The sequence below is a fragment of the Tympanuchus pallidicinctus genome, unplaced genomic scaffold (assembly GCF_026119805.1).
Source record: "Tympanuchus pallidicinctus isolate F22 unplaced genomic scaffold, pur_lepc_1.0 scaffold7, whole genome shotgun sequence".
NCBI classification, from domain to species: domain Eukaryota; kingdom Metazoa; phylum Chordata; class Aves; order Galliformes; family Phasianidae; genus Tympanuchus; species Tympanuchus pallidicinctus.
Genome location: NW_026294791.1, coordinates 15,153,475 through 15,172,565, shown reverse-complemented (window position 1 = coordinate 15,172,565; position 19,091 = coordinate 15,153,475). Strand labels below are relative to the sequence as shown.

At 38.0% G+C, this 19,091-nt stretch overlaps 1 protein-coding gene across 7 annotated transcripts in view; it reads left to right on the top strand.

The window, feature by feature from the left end:
- ZNF644 (zinc finger protein 644) overlaps positions 1-19,091 on the top strand; it is a 74,876-nt gene that overhangs the window by 38,885 nt on the left and 16,900 nt on the right. For 5 of the 7 annotated variants that reach the window (XM_052665928.1, XM_052665931.1, XM_052665925.1 and 2 more), the window contains exons 2-4: positions 5,595-5,650; positions 15,618-15,723; positions 16,924-18,970. In XM_052665928.1, the coding sequence (XP_052521888.1) occupies positions 16,955-18,970 (2,016 nt within the window). In that variant the 5' untranslated portion in view covers positions 5,595-5,650; positions 15,618-15,723; positions 16,924-16,954. The remainder of the gene's footprint in view (positions 1-5,594; positions 5,651-15,617; positions 15,724-16,923; positions 18,971-19,091) is intronic. The other 2 variants (XM_052665929.1, XM_052665930.1) reach the window with 1 other exon arrangement.

Genomic DNA, 19,091 nt, shown 5'->3' with positions numbered 1-19,091 from the left:
TATATTAATATTCTTTCTTAAGATCCAGAAGTTCTTTAAACTAATGCTTCAGTTTGCTTCTACCATGCTTTAATTTGTTGCTTACTATATACTTGCTTACTGGGTAATGTATGTTCAAAGCAGACAGTTCTTAAACCTATCTGCTTTCCGTCCGCTTGCTTCTCTGCAGATATCTTTCCATCTGACTGTGTGCCTGCTGTATTCATCATTAAACACCTACTTCTGTCTGTTTAGAGATGAAGATGAAAAGTAGCCTTTTTAACTGGTAGCTGTTTCATTAGTCCAAACCCCAGTCTACCTAGAATATTTTTCCCTCTGAGAGCTTTGCCTTTTTTTCCCTCCCTTTATTTAAGTAGTAGAGATTTTTGAAATAGTAATTAAATGTCATTTGACTTGACTGATGATAAAACATTAGCTCTTTTTTCTTGACTCAGGTAATTCTCTCTGACAACTTTTTTCCCACTGTGATAGTCCAATTGATGTTACGTTCATCTACTTGTAATCTGCTTGTTTGGACTGAAACAGCTTTCCTCTGAAGCATCATCAGTTGTGTTCCACTCCTGCGCTGTCATACTTCTCCTTGAAGTGCTTTGCCATCCCATATGGGGTGTTGTCAAAAAGCAAAACTCTTCTCAGTAGAAAAATGAGATCAACAGTTCCACAAGAAAGCCCCACCACAGCTTTGGGAACTGTGCATGTGCTTTTTACTGTGGTGGGTACTGTGAAAGGAAGAACTGCAAGGGTTGTTTTTTTGGTTTTTTGGTTTTTTTTTTTTTTTTAACTGTTTTTTCATATATAACTCAAAATCTAACAGGAGATGGAAAATGCCGGAGACAGTCTTCTGTCTTTCAGTCCCTTGCTTGCTATTTCTTTCAGTCAGTGAAGACTTTGAAGGCAGAAGCATCTCCAGTAAAAGGATGTAATTCTTTGTAGGTTGTTTAATGTTTGGTTTTGGCTTAATTTTACTTCTGGATAATTTTTGAAATAATGGCTTCAGTCCGGTACCTGTATGCGACTATTGCAAAAACAGTGATTGTTATTTTTCCTTTACAAGTTTAACTTTGGTAGAATTGTGTGGCATTTGTAATTCAGTTGGCTAAAGTTGGAATAGCACAGGTTGAGATAACTTCTACAGATTCTCCAAGGGAATGAATTTTGTGGTTTTAGAAAAAAACGTGTTAAAGTTCAGTCAATTGTTTAACATTATGTTAACAGCTGAAGGGCTGTTAACATAAACTGTTAACAGTTATAAATGTTAGCATAAACTGAATGATAGTTCTGTGTTTGTGGGTACTGAATGTTTTAACATATATCTAAAAGCATCCAAATCCCTTCTACCAGAGAGCAAGCAGCTGCATTTTGTACAGACTACGCTGTTTCTGATGACTTGCTGGAAAAAAGGGCAGTCGAGGTTTGTATTCAGTGAGTATTCGGCTGTAATGACTGATTCACTTGCTACTAGCTGTGAAGGTCTTTCCTTTATCAGGCTTCTTTTGAAATTATTTTTTTCTTGGTAGTAGTGGGTGACCGTGCTAGTGGGAGCTGCTTCTGGGTTCCTTGAGGAGTTTTTTCTTATCTGCCACATTAGATCTATTAGATTCCCGTGGATTTGTCAAAGACTTCCTGAGCTGCGTCAGACGGTAGAAGGAAACTTCTGCCTTTTCACTGCACCTTCTCTCTGCCGTGTTTCAGTTTGATCTTAGTGCTGGGACGCTGGTGTCCTGATGAATGTATCTGTCACTCTCAACCAAATAAATACATTTCTTTTATCTCAGGAAGTGCTTGAGGTTACGAGCACAGGTGCAATACCAGTGCTGTGTTTTTTGCATTAAGCTGCTGAAGTGAACTGTGCAGCCCCAGCTTATACCAGCCAAAAAAAGCTGTTGCTACAGCTTATTCTCACCTTTGTTCCTTTGTCTTCCTTGCTTCTTCTATAATCAAAATCAGCTGTGAAGGAGAAAGCTGGCTTTCTATTACATTAGAACTTTCACTTTAAAACAACAAAATAAATGCACTTCTCTAAATACTGCAACTATTCCAGGAGAAGGTGCTGGCTGGAAAGAGTTAAAGGTGTTTTCCCAGATAGATGCAGAAGTACCTATTGTTGTGGATCTGATAGGGTTTTTTCTGTTAAAATTAAGGACTAAGTGGTAGATAAGTGCATCAAAAACTTTATCAGGATTACTGTAAAGGTTCCTTGTACACCTTTGCAATCTGGTGTTCCTCAGCCTTTGCAATCTAGTGTTTCTCAAAGGCTTTGCCTAGAAAGGGGCCTGTTGTAGGAGGTACTTCATTATTGAAATCAGGATGCTACTAACTTAAACAGAAAGTGGACAGAAATGTATTTAATCTTAAAATAAAATGTAATTGTAATGACCAGAGGAGAAATGGGGCAAATTTTGTGAAGTAAATCAGATTTAAACTCAGGTGAATTATCTTAATATACACTATGTATTGTGAATGACTGTGAGTTCAGTGCAGGAGTCATAGGTACAATATTTTCTATTCTACTTACAGATGGGGAAGTGGTTACCTTAATTGTTCTTTATGTACCTGAATTTTGAAGTAGCAGCTGTAGCTGTTTGCTTTTGAAAGCAATACTAAGGAAGCTTTTATAGCTGATCTCCAGCTAGTCATAAAGATTGGAGTTTTTTAGTAGCTATAGCGTGGTCATCTCTAACAGTTTTGTAGCTTGTGTATTTTTAAGTTATTCTTAAGATACTTTTTGAGAATTTCTGTCTCTCTGCAGCTCACCCATGCTCGAGTGACTGTGCTTGCCTGGGTAGTATCCATGTACATGTCTTGATCTGTGTATGGACTGGAGAGCTTCTTGTGCCTGCTTTGGGCTGTTTGATACTGTGTATGAACGGCAGCAGCACTGATACGCTGTTTCTGTTGTTGGTTGTTTTTTCCACTGGTTTAGGTGATCAGCCCTGGCAGTGCAGAGCAGCATTAGCTCATATTCACTGATTAGCGGGATCTGCTTGTGCTTTTGGACATTGAAGTCTGCCTGTTTTTCTTTGTTATTATTGGGGTGCTTGTGAGGCATTGTCCATCTCTGCCTGTGCTGTGTGCTTCGTGCTGCCTGTTCTCAGCCCTTACAGAACAGGCTGGCAGCAAATCAGTGGTCAGAAGCGCAGCTTCCTGCGGTGGCCACTTCACTGCTGTGGCCCACTTCCCTCCTTGGTGAGGCCTTGAGGTGAGAACTCTATTCTTACTGGCCTCTGAGTTCCCTTGGGCCTTATCTTTGTTACCTGGTGGTAGAGAGACTTTCTTTACAGCTGCTTTTCTGATTATGAGAATTAAGACAGGAAAAATCAGAGGTAAAACATTTGTGATTTTGCCTTTCCCTCAGGAACCCTGGGGAGCTACCTCTCTTGGATCTGCGGGGAAAGAATTCTGGGTGCTCAGTTATTTCAAGTGTCAGCAGCCTTGAAATGAGAAGTAGCTGTTAAGATTGGGCTGTGTGTGCTATAGCGAGAGGAATCCTCCTTGACAGCAGAAGGACCTTCGATGGGGAGGTGTTGGCTGGGCAGTGCAGGTTTGGTTGCTTTAAGCGTGGTCAGTCTCAGTGCTGTCAGTCATCAGCTTATGAGTCCCACCGCAAGACGTGTGTGCTGCTGCAGTGTTGGCCGTGTGGCGGGGCTCTGAGTGTAGTGGTTACTAAATCCTTAACAGGGGAGTTAAGAGCCTGGAGAACTGCAGCAGGCTTTGGTAGCCAGCCCGTCGGTCCTTCTGCAGTTTGCTTGCTGGTGAAACTTGTGGCACCTGCCTCTCAGCTGGACAGTATCCTGACTGTGGTGGTCTGTTTTCTCTCTTCCCTCTTTTTCCCTCTGTGCCAGATGTAGATAGAGGATAACCTCACTTTTTTCCCAGTGTACTCTAAGAGCTCCCTGTGAGCCAAAAAAGTAGTTATATCCAAGAATACTTGTATTGGAGCTTTTTCAAAGGTGTGGATCTTCTCCAGGTAGGCAGTATAGGTTTGCTATTTTATGCAGCCATCTGAAGCGCTTGGTCTCATGTAAGGTGTTGCTGTGCCAAAGCTGCAGCAGCGCAGCATAGGCTCTGCCTGCTGGATTGCTATGTCCAGCTTGGTCCTGCGGTGCAGAGATGCTGTGCAGTTGAATAAGAAATGATGGAAACTGTACGGAGAGCAGTTTTTGCTAGTGTTGGGCCAATTGCAGTTTTCAAAAGATAAGAGGATTGTTGCAGTGGTGAGATGAGTTTGCAGGGTGGCTGGGTCATTACATTGAAAAATTGCTTGCTGTGGAGATATGTTAGGTTGGGCCTGGCTTTCGCCAACCAAATTGCACAGGCTTACGGAGATGTCTGTTTTAGTGCTAATCCTAGTGCTTGGTAGTATTAGGCTGCATAGACCTTCTTCCCCTTTTCTGAAAGGTGTTCTGGCACATCGTCCATGGAAGGTATATTTTGTGAGTTTTTAACTATACTTGCTGTTGAGCCTTCTGTTGCATCTAGTGGAGATTCACTGCTTTTTGAAAAAAATTCTTTTGCTTCTGTAGGCACAGGGTTTGTCTCTTTATAAACTTGATTTTTTAAATTATCATTGTTTGGGGAGGGGGAGGGAAGTATGATGTAATTGAGAAAGGAATGCAGCTTTTCAGTAACATGGCAGAAAGGTTGTAGTTTTATGTGGTAATCAGGAAATGATCCTGTGGCTTGTGAAAGGAGCTTGGAGACTTGTCTTGTGATGGGTTATAGTGCCTACAAAGACTTGGCAGAGGTGTCTTTCCCCACTCTCTGCCTTTGTATTTCAGACAGATGGCTTTGCAACAGAGGCTGACTGGGGAACTAAGATTCAAAAGACCTGCTGCGTGTGAACCAAGTTAGGAAAGGAGTCCTGGGCAGTATGTGAGGATCTCTTTCCAGTTAATTCTGATGACGGATTCATGAGTTTTGTCTTGATATGAGTGTCTTGTGCTATAAAGCTGTATTCTCCTTGTCTTCACTGGTAGTAAACCAGTTTTACAGAGATGCTGTATTTTGATCCGTTCTTGTTTTGTACAGCTTCAATAATTTTCAGTCTCTTCCAAATGTCCTGTAGTCTGGTACCTCCAACTAGGAAGTGAAAAATTTCCTTACGAAGTTCTTTTGAAGATTTGTAAGCAAAACTGAAAAATGGTTGGTTAATCTGGTATTAATCAACCTATATGAAAGCAGAGTAGGCTATGATTTTAAAATAGGCCAATTAGCCTTTAAATTATAGTTAACTTTTTCAAAGGAAAAATGAACTGATGAGACCCTGTATTTAAAACCTTCCAACACTTAATTTCAGGTACTTTGATAGTTTTTATGAAAAAGGTCAGAAAAACTTTTATTTCTGACCATTTATTCTCTGTGCTTCATTCACTGTTAAAGGAACATAAAATAGCTGAGTTTGAAAGCACTAGCTGAAAATGCAGAACTTCTCTTGCTATGCAACTTTTTCCCCCTCTTCTTAGTTTAATAGCACATATATATTTATATGGCTTCTTGATGTGTTTGAGAGAAAATCACTCGAATTTTGATGTTTCCAACCTAGAATACATATAGATTTCTCTAGGTTTGTGTTAAATTCATGTTTTATTTTGCAGGTTTGTTTTAATGTGGAAGTGGATCTCAGAGCTTAATGCAAAAAAAACAAACAAAGGTATGTGGAATTTTTTTCCCAGATTGCTTGAATCCATTAACACATACTGCTAAGCTAAGAAAAGCAATCAGTGAAAAACTGTTGTAGTCAAAAAGCTATTGTGGCATTCTGCTAGCTGACGAGAACCAGAATTATGAGTACTTAAGATGGATTTCATTCTCTACATATTATCTGCCTGGTTTCTAAGTATTGAAAATGTACTTTGCATTGTGAAAGGAGTGTGTTAAATTTCCACTTATTTTTTTAATAAATAACCATGTGGGAAATCTGGCCAGCTAACAGAATGGTATTTCAATTTCTTAATTAAATTCTTTTTTTTTTCTCTGTCCTGTTCTTAGGAAGAAACTCTTTGTGGAACTATTTGTAAGCAAAAGTATATGAAAATCTACTGTCGAATCTGGATGTCCATTTGCATTTGCAGACTGTCAGTTTAGGAGCTTAAGCATTTCTTGGCATGCTCCTCTTACCCCCTCTAATTTTTTGGGACGAAAGATTTAGTTAAACACGGATTTTGTTTCTTTTCACATTACTTCATGTTTTACAGCAGTAATACTTTGATTAATTAATTTATTCCCTATTAAGTTACATTAAATACACCTACGAGCAGTTTGCTTTCATCTGTTTTAGCTTGATTCCTTCTCAAGTATCTTTAGGTAAGATCCCAGATCCAGTAAATTCTCATTATTGTGGAGATGGGTCTTGATAGTTGGACATGGGGGCTTTAGCAAGTAAGATCTGGATTCCCAAGTTTTCTCCTTGCTGCTGACTTATATACCATCTTAAATTCAGCTCAATATTTTGAACAGGTGAGAGGGAGGTCCTAGTGTGTACACAACAAGGGGATAGAAAAAATGGAAACAGTATAGCGATGTTTGATTGGTACTGCTGCTGCTTGGAGGAGATCTTGAGGCTCTGACAGAAATAGGCAAACCAGCTGTACTTGGCTGTGTCTTCTGTCTCCACTCATGAGTGACTGCAGCATCTTGTAGACTTCTGACCAATGAATTCAAATTGCACAACTTGATGCAGATTTGGCCTTTCGTGTAAGCTTATGTCACCTAAAGCAGTAGTTGAAAATGTGGTGTAATGATTCACTCAAACATCTTGTGCTCTTGACAGGAATTTAGTTCCTGATGATGGAAAGTGCCTTCTATACAGGTTTTCTTTGGGAGTAATGAATTTGGGTTTTTGCTTTCTAATTGCAAATAGTAAGATATCTTGACTTTAGGGAAATCAAATAACTTATTGCCAGTTAAATGTACACAAATAAGAAACTATTTAACAACAATGAATGTATTTTATTAAGATAAATGTCGTCTATGTTGATCAGAACCAGTTTGCTGTTGATGATCAGTGGATGCCACTGAATGTCATTTATTACTCTAGAGTTGTAAAGTAAGTGAGTAAAAGTAGAGTGTTAATTTGAGGAAGTCTTGTAGTAATTGGGAAATACAGCATGCTTTAGGAGATCTCTACATCAGCAGGAGGTACAATCTTAGAATTTGTGATACTACTGAAATACCTACAGCAAATGATTGTCAGTCAAAGAAAGTAAAAAGCATAATAAATTGCTGCATACCTCTCAGAACATGCTGAAGAGAGAAAAGATACTACTTTTTTTCATTGTAATGGGAAGTGTGGTCAGAATTTTTCCCAAAGTTGGAGAGTGTGTCATGTTCTAAGATACATTTCCATAAAATTGAGTTAAACTGTTTTAATATCTTCTATTTAAAAAAAAAAATTAAAAAAAAAAGGTTGCACTGCAGATGTGTGGCAGTGCTGTGCACATTCTCAGCTCTGATCTTTAGGAGTGCCATCCCAGGAATAGCAGGCACTGCTGACTAACAACATACAGCTGATGAATTTGAGAAATATTTCTGTCAAAAATAGTCAGATGAACCTGATTTCTAAAGCCCTTCCTAGTCTGGTTGTGATCTCTACATGCTGAGTTTTGAAATACAGTGAGAGTAAGCCTATGTGACTGTGCAGTTGTAATCACTGGAGATTTGCATAGGGTTATGACAAACATAATTAGTCAGTTTGCTGATCCCTACTGTATTTGTAGTGGAAGAAAGAGTTCTTCAGCTACTGCTCACAAAACGTGTCTGAACAAAAACACCTGATTGTAGGGAAGCGTTTTCTTTTAAATTGAGAGTCACTTTTGGATTTGACTACTAAAAATACATAGTTGTGCTTGGATTAGTTTGAAGTCTTTTTCTTAGTACACCTTCAGTCACTCACTTGATGGCTGGGGAACGTTTTTAGTTCTGTGGGGTCTACACGTGGAGTCACTACATTTGCATACGGAATCTCACCACCACTTGGTGGCACTACTTGGCTTCGGAAGGACTTTTTTCTGAACAGATAATGCCTTGGTTCCACAGAGCTCCAATTTGAAGAGGAGCAGCCTTGTTTTAAATTTTCTAGAAGTTCTGATGCACTTCAGAAGTGAAGAGGCTTCTTATTTAACCTACTGAAAGGATTTGCTTTTGTATGTCTCTGTGGAAAATCTAGCTATCATATATATGTATTTTAAGATAATTTCTCATGATAATAGTATTCTCAGAAGATGTATTATTTAATGCTCCTCAGCTGAATTATTATCATAGCATTTACTTGTAGTGTTCTACTTAGATTGAATAGTATACTTCAAGTGATTTTAAAAGATAACATTAGTTTCATGGTAGCGTTCTTCATTATGTTATCTGTTGCAGGCAAATAAGGGAATGACAGAACTTCTTTCTTGCCTTGAAAAAAATTTTCTCTGCACTGTTACATTTATTTATTGATTAAAAACATTAGGAAAGAATTCCCCCATTTGATGAGTTCATGGCCCTTACTCTTAGTTCCTGCCTGGCAGTTGTGCCAGTTCAGCTGTAAGTGTGCCAAGCTGTTAAACTAGGTAAGGAAATTGTTAATAAACTGAAAGAAGAGATGTGGAGGAAGGCAGGAGTCATTTAAATTGGCTAAGAAAGGCATAATTCCAATATGTAACCAAGTAATGCAAGCTGAAATCTTCTGCAGTGACAGCAAAGCTTTTCTTTTGTGTTTTTTTTCCCTTTACAAGAACTCTAGTAGTGGTGCTAGAGCCCATAACAATGCATGTACTTTCTTAAGCATGTTCTCTATATGAAATTCTTCACTCGCTGTGACTATAGTCATAACTGATGGAACTAGTTTTCATGATGGAGAAATACTTTCCTTACATTGTCTGGAAAGCTGACACTGAGAATCCAGCTTCCTTAGGCCCGTCTGTGGTATGACAAAAAGGAATCTAAGCTAATTGTGAGCTGGAAGAAGGGTTCATCCTGTGAAAAAGTAATAATCGTGGCAAATTCTAAGTAATAGAACTGTTAATAAAAGATGAGGTAGAACTAGGAAAGTGCATGTTTATAAATTTGAGAATAATGAGATTATTTAGTGAGAGAACTCTGGAAAACAGCAACACTGGAAGAGAGGGATATCAGAGTACAGTTCTGCTGTCTGTTCTGCCTAGCTTGAGAATATGCCCTCTTCAGGTGGAAACTCACATGTTCCTATCTGTCCTTCCTATCCCTGGACACCACTGAAGAGTGGGCAGCACTGAGTCCAGTGCTGCCCTTTTTGCACTCTTCCTTCAGATGTTTGCACATATGGATGAGATCTGTCTCCAACTCTTCTCTATGCTAAGCAGTCCCACTGCTGTCAGCATTTCTTCATATGAGATGCTCCAGTCTCTTAGTTGTCCCAGTGGCCTTTCAGGAGACTCCACAATAGCTCCAGGTCTCTCTGTGCTGCAAATCCCAGAACTCCAGATGTGGCCTTGCCAGGGCTGAGTTAGAGGAGAAGGATCACCTCCCTCAACCTGCCAGCAGCATTCCTCCAACCGCAGCAGGGAACCCACATTACCATCTGACCACAGTAATTTATCTGTGCATGTGAAACTATGGAGGGCAACAGGTCTGTGGTGAAATAGTAAGTATTATCTCACCACAGTAAGTCTGTAGTTTTAGAAGTTCTGTATGCACTCCTGGTGTGCTGTTAGGTATTACCTCATCTGTGTCCATCTCGGAAAAATCCGTGGTTGGACTGTAGAAGGGCAGTGTCACTTCAAGCTTGTTCGTACTTGTGAAAATACAATCTAGACAAAGATGCAGGAATGTGAGGACTTCAGTACTTGACTGTCCTGTATGGATAGCGCTGTCAAGTGCTATGGGGAGTTATGGAAGCCTGTGGGGCTTCCTCTGTTCGAGGTTTCCATTGAAGATTCAAAGGCTTGGTTTTGTACAGGCTAGGCATCTTTTGGCAGTATCCAGTTCACTTTGAAAAGTCTTTGCCAATGAGATCATCTTAAATGGCTGCAGTAGCTCTTAAAGCTAGAAAAATATTTTTGAAAGTTCTACATCTGATTCTTTTGACACTTAAATTGTATTTTCATTTATTTTATTGATTTTAGTATTGGATTTTAGTGTGATGTACTCCTTTGCGACAAATTGGTATATTTTCCCAAGGAAATCAATATTGGAGAAGTAAGATTAAGAATGGTTGGTGGCAGTAACAGCATTCTGTTCTACCATTTCTGAATTGTAAGACAGTCTTGCTCTGGTTGTGAACTGTTGTCTTGCAGATGTGAGATGTTTCAGTATCACTCTTACACATTCTAGACCAAAAATCATGTTTATAAAACTCTGGTATTTTTTCTAACTATCGGACACATGGCTTTCAAAGGAGCTGTTTTGTTAGCTACAAATTTCCAGCTAACTTTTAGAATATAAGTGTGCTTCAAGTTTGATGTTCCTGAGTATCACCTTACTGGAAGGACAGACATTTTTTTTTGTAAGTTGATAGACCAGTAGAAATGCTGTCTCGCTTTTCCTGGAAGATCTGAACTTAATCGTTTGTTTAGACAGAAGGGAAGTCTTTAGGTTTAAATTCTAAAGATTTTGTAGACTTGATGTCTTTTTGTTGCTTAGAGAATTCTGAGTCCTAAAACTTCAAATTAGTAAATAAAATACTTTTGAGAAACGATTTCTTACTTTCCAATATTCTGCATTGGAAATGCTTTGGATTTGTTTTTTGTTTGTTTGTTTGTTTTTGAAATACAGGTAAAGTTTTGGTAAAGTTGCGTTGCTGGTGGCTACTAATGGTGAATTTTCCATTGCTGAGCAATGACAGTTGCATTTATTTTTTCTTTTTTTCCTCCCCTAATTGTGTTGATCTTCTGCTAGCCTGTGTAATTATAAAAGACTCCTGTGTAAGTTTCTCTTTGGTCAGCTTTTCATAAAGAAATAGGACAACTTGGTGAAAATTTTCAAATTTGATTTACCTACTTCTTGCTGCCTTTTTAAGGAATTGGGAGCAATCTTTGCAGTTTTAAAATTAAAAAAAAATTAAAATTAAACATTTTTAGTTAGTAGTATTGTAGTCATTGGGATCCCTGTCCATTGCAGTAACTTCTGGATTTTTCATAGTGTTGCATCAGTGAATTTTCTTACTGTTTTGAAAAAATCACTCTTAATTTGGGAACCCAACTAGTTATGGGGCCTTTCCAATGTTTGGGCTTTCGCATAGCCAGCTGCACATCAGAGTTGGTTTAGTTCTCAGTGGAGCTGCTCAGGCTGTAGTTATGTTACTGACCACACAGCTGTGTGTAGAGGTGTGAGAGGGCAGTATGGTGGTGCAGGGCAGTGCATGCTAAGCAAGCTCTCTGTTCACTGCAGGAGTTAAAAATACCCAGAAATGTTCAAATGAATTTGTTTGTTTCAAAGCTCAGTGAGGCAATTTATGAGTTAGTAGTCTGTCTGTGCTGTGGAGAACTGAGTGTGTTTTCAATGGCTGAATCTGCAAACAAGCTTGGCGAAGGCAAAGTGAATCACTGGTTTGTTCTGTGGTCATCAGGCTTTGTGGTCCTGTTTTCATCTGGGTGGTGGATCAGGAGAGATTTTAAGAATGGATGGAGGAAAACTATTAGTAGGTATTCTATTCTGATGTTTAAAATACCATAATTTTATCATCTTAGAGTATTATTACTGCTAGATAGCACCCCATACTTAGTAGGTGTGAAGTGTGTGCACTGTTATATGGAAGAGGCTAAAGCATTGTGAAGTATTGCCCAGATGCCCTCCAAATAAGATGATTTTTTTCTTCATAAAGTTGTGATGAGGTTATGCTTATACACTTGGCTATTTGGGAAACAAGGTTTTTGGCTTTCTCATCCCCTCCTGTTGATTTCTACAATTTCTACAATTAGCATTTATACAATTTCTTCCTGTTCTGCATGTGTCTTCGTTTTCCAGGTGTTACAAACATTTCACTTTTGATGGAAGCTCAGTACTTGTCAGTGGGCCATGATCAAGTTAGTAAAGGAATAGACTGCACAGTGAGGGAAAACAGGGATCCTCTCTGCCTTAACCTGGTGCCACGATGTGCTTAAAGTTCTTTAGTCAGCTGTTTGGAAATCTGTGACTTTGGTTCCATCAGTTGTCATTCCAGAAAGATTTGTTTCAGCAGTGCTGCTGGATAGAAGTGATGACATCTGTTGTTTTTTTTCTGTTTTAATAACAAAGTCTTGAAGGAATAACAAATGTTAATGGAATCAGTAAAAGCCTGCAACACCTTTACTATCTCTTGAATATTTGAATAATCTCAAGTACCTTGGTTATTCATGGATGTGGCTTAAAGATCTGGATTTATGGCTAGTTACTTGGTGCAGGACAAGTTCAGTTTTGCCTTTGTTGTAGCACTGTATAAATAGTGTGTTTGTTCAGTTAATTTAGTGAGTAAATTCAACCCATTTAGGAGATGACTCTTCAGTCACTGTGATACTTAATAGTGACTCTGTGCTTTTAGCTCGCTGGTTTATATTTATGAATTTGGTGAGAAACTTGGTATCAAAACACAGAGACGCTTAACGCTTTTCTCAATCTCAGCCTTGTTTTTCCGACTTAATTTTTCACCTGCAGTATCCTTTCCAGTCTGTTGTAAATGCTTGTAAAACAGCGTTGTTGTAACAGAAATGGAGAAAGCTCTAGCTGTATCTGCTCGTAGACAACATCGGAATGCGCTTAGCATTGCAGTGTAAGCTTTAATGAACTTGTGTTGTGGAAGGCACTGCAGTTTGGTGTGTGACACTGCTGTGTAGTTAGGGTTGTCATTATGAAATAGGAGCTTGGAAATGTCATAAACCTACTTGTAATAAATACAATTAATAATGTACATAGAACAATGGAATTACGTAGATTCCTATCAAAAAGAATTCTTAATGAACAGAAAGTGGACAGCATAGGTTTGATGACAGGAAGGTTGCATCTAATCTGAATTACTGAGTGACCTGGGAAGCTTGCTGAGAGGGATTACCGAATAATTATGTTAATATGCAATTATCACCTCATTTCTTCTGCAGTAACCTCAAGATGTAGTGTAGTCAGGGTGTTATAGCAAGTGCTGATAGTTTGCAAAAATACTGATGTTTGAGATTTTTGTGACTACAAGATTAGCTTAAGGCATTTAAATGATGATCTGTCAGCTTGAAGACAGATCTGACCTTACACTCTTTTAATGCTTACAGTATCTGGCCACAGGCATTCATATCTGCAGAACTAATTATGATCTGAAACTGATATTTTATGAGTAAAAATAGTATTTAGAAAGCAAAAATGTATATTTAAAATTACTTAATTAAATCAGTTGGAATTGGGCTTAGTTGGCTAAATAATTGGTCATTTTCTACTTTTGAAAATGAAATAATGTCACTGTAATAAACAGTGGGTCACCTAAGTCAGGAACAACACTGTTAACCATGCTTCATTTGTTCTAAGTTTACCTAAAATGATTGAATAGAATTTTGAAGTTTCCAAGGTATGAGCCTAGAATTGTGGTGTTTGTGTAGGCTTTCTGTGCTCTGCTGTTTTGCACGCATCTTCTGTGTGAATGTTTCTAAGTAAAAAATTAACTGCTTTGCCCTGGTAGTGGATGTGCCAAGCACTATTTGCAATATTAAATCTGAAGTTTAATCTCAGTGTTTACGTTTCAAGTACTCTAAGGATTAATTACCATATATTTTGACAGAACTGGTACAATGTGTGTTTTGAATGTGGTGTAGAAAGCTATAAAACTATATGGAAATATGCAAAGATTATTGTGTACTCTTTGTTAAATCTTTGTTGTTTCAATGATTGATTTTCTGTTTTTTCCAAGCAGTTCAGGATTATGTAGCATTTCAGTCTGGATATTGTGCTTCCTCAATGGCACAAGTGAAATAATAGCAATGTTCTTCTCAAAAGTAATGACATTGTGTGGCATCATTGTTATTGAGCAGATTCCTACATGTACAGTACTGCATTTTGGCTCCCTATTATCACAATACTCACAAATCTAAGAATATCTTTTATGTTTTTTTTAAATACACTGTTAAAAATGCTAACTCCCTTGTTGTTGTCCTGCACACCTAATAGTGAATTGTACCACCCCAATAGCTGGAAAAATGTGATAATTAGCAGAAAATTATTAAAATGTAACAGCAATATTATCGATATGATAAGCAGCTAAGGCTTAATTCAAAGCCTGAAATCTGTAGGGACTGCTGTATTACCATAGATGTCTTCTAATCAGATCCATATGGAATAGTTTACAATCTCACAAATACACAGTACAGAAGGGAGTCTCTTTTGAGATTGCACGATGTGATGTTTTGGATATTGTTCATGATAGTCCTGAAGATTGAGGTGGTTGTATTGTGCCCTCTCCTCCTTGTTTTAACTCAGGTTTTAACAATATTGCACACAGTTTTTGTGTATGGAGCAACATGATTTTTCCTTCACCCTGTAAACCTGTGAAAAGTTTTCAGGAGCCATTTGATAATGAGGGCTGCAATCTCCGTGTTCTCAGACAGCCTCCCTGCTGTTTGGGGGGTACCAGTGGGGTTGCTTTAAATGGGAAGCTTCTGTTCTTCCTCTGAACCCCTAACACCACAACAGATGGGTGGAACTTGGAACGTGGAAGGTTTTACCTCAGAGGTGGTAACAGTGAAGCCACTCATTAACACTGAATTTACCACTTTGTTAGCAACGTTGCTTCCTGTTGAGAAAAGCTAATGTAGGCTCTGAAATTGACTGAGCATGCACTTGTCTACATCTGCAGTAACAAAATGAAGAAAATGTACGACTTTTAGGAAAAGCTAACTTGCTGGATTTCTTCTAAACTTTCTTGGAACGTTTTAGAGTCTGCTGTTAATTATTAAATGGAGCTTATGCTTCCACTTATAAAATCATTTGAGCAGTCCTGTGTCTTTGGAGCTTTCCCCTCTTTAATTTGATTTTTTTTTTGCACTACTGATTTTGTAGTGCATGTTTGTAGTACCCTTCTCTAACTTGTGTTTATGTTGTAAAGACTCCTGCTGCGTAGTGCGTTATCACCATTTAAGGATGATACCGTAAATATGGTGTTATTGGAAGTTCGTGTTGTGTAGAAACTGGCTCATCTGAAAAGAGCAAAGCAACTCAGAAATTACAAAATGAAGACACATATCTGGAGCATCTAGTTGAACATTAGGACATTCAAGTAGCCTAATAAATAGAATCATTTCATGTGCATTGGGCATTTGTTACTGAGCTGATGTGAGTACAGCAGCATTGCTAAATTGAATAGATCACTAACTAGGTAGCAAAGAAAACACTTTTTGAACTTCCTGTAAAAAGTTTTTTTTCACTTTATTTGTACTCCCTATACGGTTTATTTTTCTTCAAAATGGTTAAGAAAAAAATGCAGTATACTGAGGTTTGTTATTTAGAAACTTTAAGGAGATTAGATTATTTTGTCAGTTTACTGATTTGAAGAGCACAGAATTTCATGAGGCTCTGGCTAGCTTTGAATTACATGGCTGGCTATCATGATGTTGAATTGGAAAAACTAATAGTTCTGAATTAATTTTGGTGTGTGATGTATGAAGATGAAATTGGTGCCCTTTAAACAGCTTATTTTGTATCCTTAGGAAAAAAGGATGTCAAGCGTGGTCTTCCTTGATTTTGATGAAGGACCACTGCAAGGAGCCATGGACATTTGTCGTGAGTTATAACACCGTAATTTGAAGAGTCTAGGTAATGACTCCATTCAATAGGATTCTTTATTCAAAATGTTGATTAATGTCTGAAATTAAGCATGCGATGGCAGGCACAAATCCCCTAAAATATGAAAGTACAATTCAAGGGTAAAAATGTGTTTTCTGTAAAACAGGTAAATGTTTCCATCTCCGAGGTGGATGTTGTAATGCCTTACACTTATTGTGTTCTCACGACCCATATGTAGGAAACTTCTTTGTGCTCAGTAAGCATTGGGTAGATTGTGTGTAAATGAATGTTGCTTATGGAAAGGCGTACTTAACACACGTGAAGAATTAATTTGTAATATTCTCTGTCATAGACAATTCGACGTGGTGACTTCGTTAGGTAGATAAATCCTAACTATTTTTTTAACTGATTATTTTTTTCCACCTCTAAGAAAATCTGTTTTATTTGATTACCATTTTAAATGGGCTCGGAACATCAGCAGGATCTGTTTTATGTATTTGTCTGAAAGCAAGGAGAGTGCTTTTTTAAGAACATAATGGGAAAACATTTCATTTCTCCAGTGAATTTGATCCTTTGCTATGTTTGCAGCAGCAGTTATATGTCCAAAATTGGCCTAGTTGGATGTATTCTCTATTAATACCCAAGTAAAAGCACTACAAGCTCCTGTGTATCATTATGTCAACTGTATACAAGTGCTTTGAAAGAAGCGATACCTTGAGATATACAAAAATTATGTTGGTTTATTTCTTAGGTCTCAAAGGGAATTACATTTTAAAAAGCAATATAAAAATCACTGAAATGACTGTAGTGGCTGTCTGGATAACCTTAACTCCTTACTTGTTTTACTTTTAGAACAGAATTAAGGATAAACAGTATGCTCAAGTGAATATACATGTAAAATGCATTTGCACAATTTTTGTCAATCATATTTTTGCATGTAAGTGTTGAAACTTTTTTTTTGACTGAGATAATACTAGACAGTGCTGTACCATTATTATTATGGTCTAGCAAAAAAAGAAAAAAGTATACAGTTTTTGGTTCCCTTATTGATTGATTTAAAACATGTCTCAAACTTGTTAGAATATATTTTTTTCAATTCAAAACATTCTGACTACAGTGTGAAGGAGCATGGTCCTCGAGAAAATTGTAAATTAAAATTGCCATTCTTATATTTCTGTGATTCTGATTCCTTTCTTTCTTGTTTTGTTGTTTTCTGTTTGTTTGTTTTAGTATAAATGTACTTAATGGACAGACCAGCAACATGGATGATTTAGAGATGAATACTGAAGTTACTGGTGCTAAAGAAGAAGAAGAGGAAATCCTATGTGATTTTGTATCTGAGGAGGAAGGTGGCATTCCTGAATCGCAAGAGAGTGACGCATTGTTTCAGAAAAACAGTACATTGACTCTGCCTGAGGAGCTATCCAGGGACAGATCTGAAAAAGCCTTAAGTGGAGGCCAGACTTCTCTATTTATACACACTGGTGCTCCTACTGTTTCTAGTGAAAACTTTATCTTGTCTAGAGGAACTGCTGTTAATGGACCAGTTTCACACTCCACCTCAACAAAAACTTCCATTATGAATAAAGGCAGTGTTTCACTAGCCACTGGACAGCCTGTAGGTCATCATACAGATTCCTGCTCAACTTTGACTGTGGTTCATGATCTTCAGCTGCCTGCAAAGAGTACAACAGAAAATTCAAATCAGCACCAAGTTTTATTTTTGTTACCTGATGTAGCACATGCTAAGAACGTGACTCATTCCATTAAAAATTTACCTACCTCTGCTTCAGTTGGTTGTGACTCACAGAAATCAGTAGGAAATAGTGTAGACAGCACTTTAGTAGGCCAAGTAGAAGTTTGTGAGGATGACAAAAATTTACTGGTAAAAGACGATTGTGTTGATGCATTAACAGGCATTTCCTCAGGTACAGGTGGTTTCAGATCGGGATGTGAACCCAGCTGGGATCCACAAAAAGAGTTTATACAGTTTCTTATGACAAATGAAGAAACAATAGAGAAATCTCCCATTCACTGTAAAGTAGGTTTAGAAAAAAAGAGAAAAAGAAAAATGGATGTTAGTAAAATAACACGCTATACTGAAGACTGTTTTGGTGATACTACTTATATTCCTAGTAAGTCAAAACTGCTAACTGTTGACTTCTTAGAACAGAATGAGGAGCTACAAATAGTAGAACCTCAGAAATACTCGTTGAGTAAAGTAAAGCCTGAGTCCACAGATGAAGAGCTGGAAGCTGTTGATGCTATCCAGCAGCTCATTTATAGTCCCACTGGTAGCTGTGCAGAGGATGCTTCTCCTGTTCACACTAGCACTTTTCTTTCCAATACTTTAAAAAATAAATGTGAACAGAATGATTCTGAATCACCATCTACCTTCAGTACTGATGAACCATCATTTTATCCCTGTACAAAGTGCAATGTGAATTTTAGGGAGAAAAAACATCTGCATAGGCATATGATGTACCATTTAGATGGGAACAGCCATTTCCGACATCTCAATGTCCCCAGGCCCTATGCGTGTAGGGAATGTGGGAGGACATTTAGAGATCGTAATTCACTTCTTAAACACATGATCATTCACCAAGAACGAAGACAGAAACTGATGGAAGAAATCCGTGAGCTGAAAGAGCTTCAGGATGAGGGTAGGAGTGCACGGTTACAGTGCCCACAGTGTGTATTTGGTACCAATTGTCCCAAAACATTTGTGCAGCATGCAAAGACCCATGAAAAAGATAAAAGATACTATTGCTGTGAGGAATGCAATTTCATGGCTGTGACAGAAAATGAACTTGAATGCCATCGAGGGATTGCTCATGGAGCAGTAGTCAAGTGTGCTGTTATTGGTAGTGACATGTCCCAGAGGAAGTCACAGAAGAAGGCATCCATGAAAGATCCATATTTAGGATCCTCAAAGAAGTCGTCAACGTACATGTGTAAGATGTGTCCATTTACAACTTCAGCTAGAAGCATTTTAAAAAAACACATGGAATATTTACATCCAGCATCTTGCATTGATCCCTTTGGTAGCCATCTCAGGCTAGAAAAAAGAAAAAGCAGCATAATAGAAGAATCTTTAGATTTTGGTAGCAGGACAAAACAGTTGATAAAACAATCTTCTACATTTCCAAAGAACTCAGTTTTAAAACAAGATGTAAAACGATCATTTGGCTCTACTTCACAGTCCAGCAACTTCGGAAAACTTCACAAGAGACCCTACAGGATACAGAAGGCTCGGAAAAGCGTTTCACAGTCATCTGTAAGTGTGTGCAATCTAAATTCTCCAGACAAGATCCCTTTGATTAGAAATAGCAGTGACCAGAAACTTAGGAAGTTTTCATAAAGCAGCAAAGCAGAGAGCTAGGGTCAAAGCAAGCAAT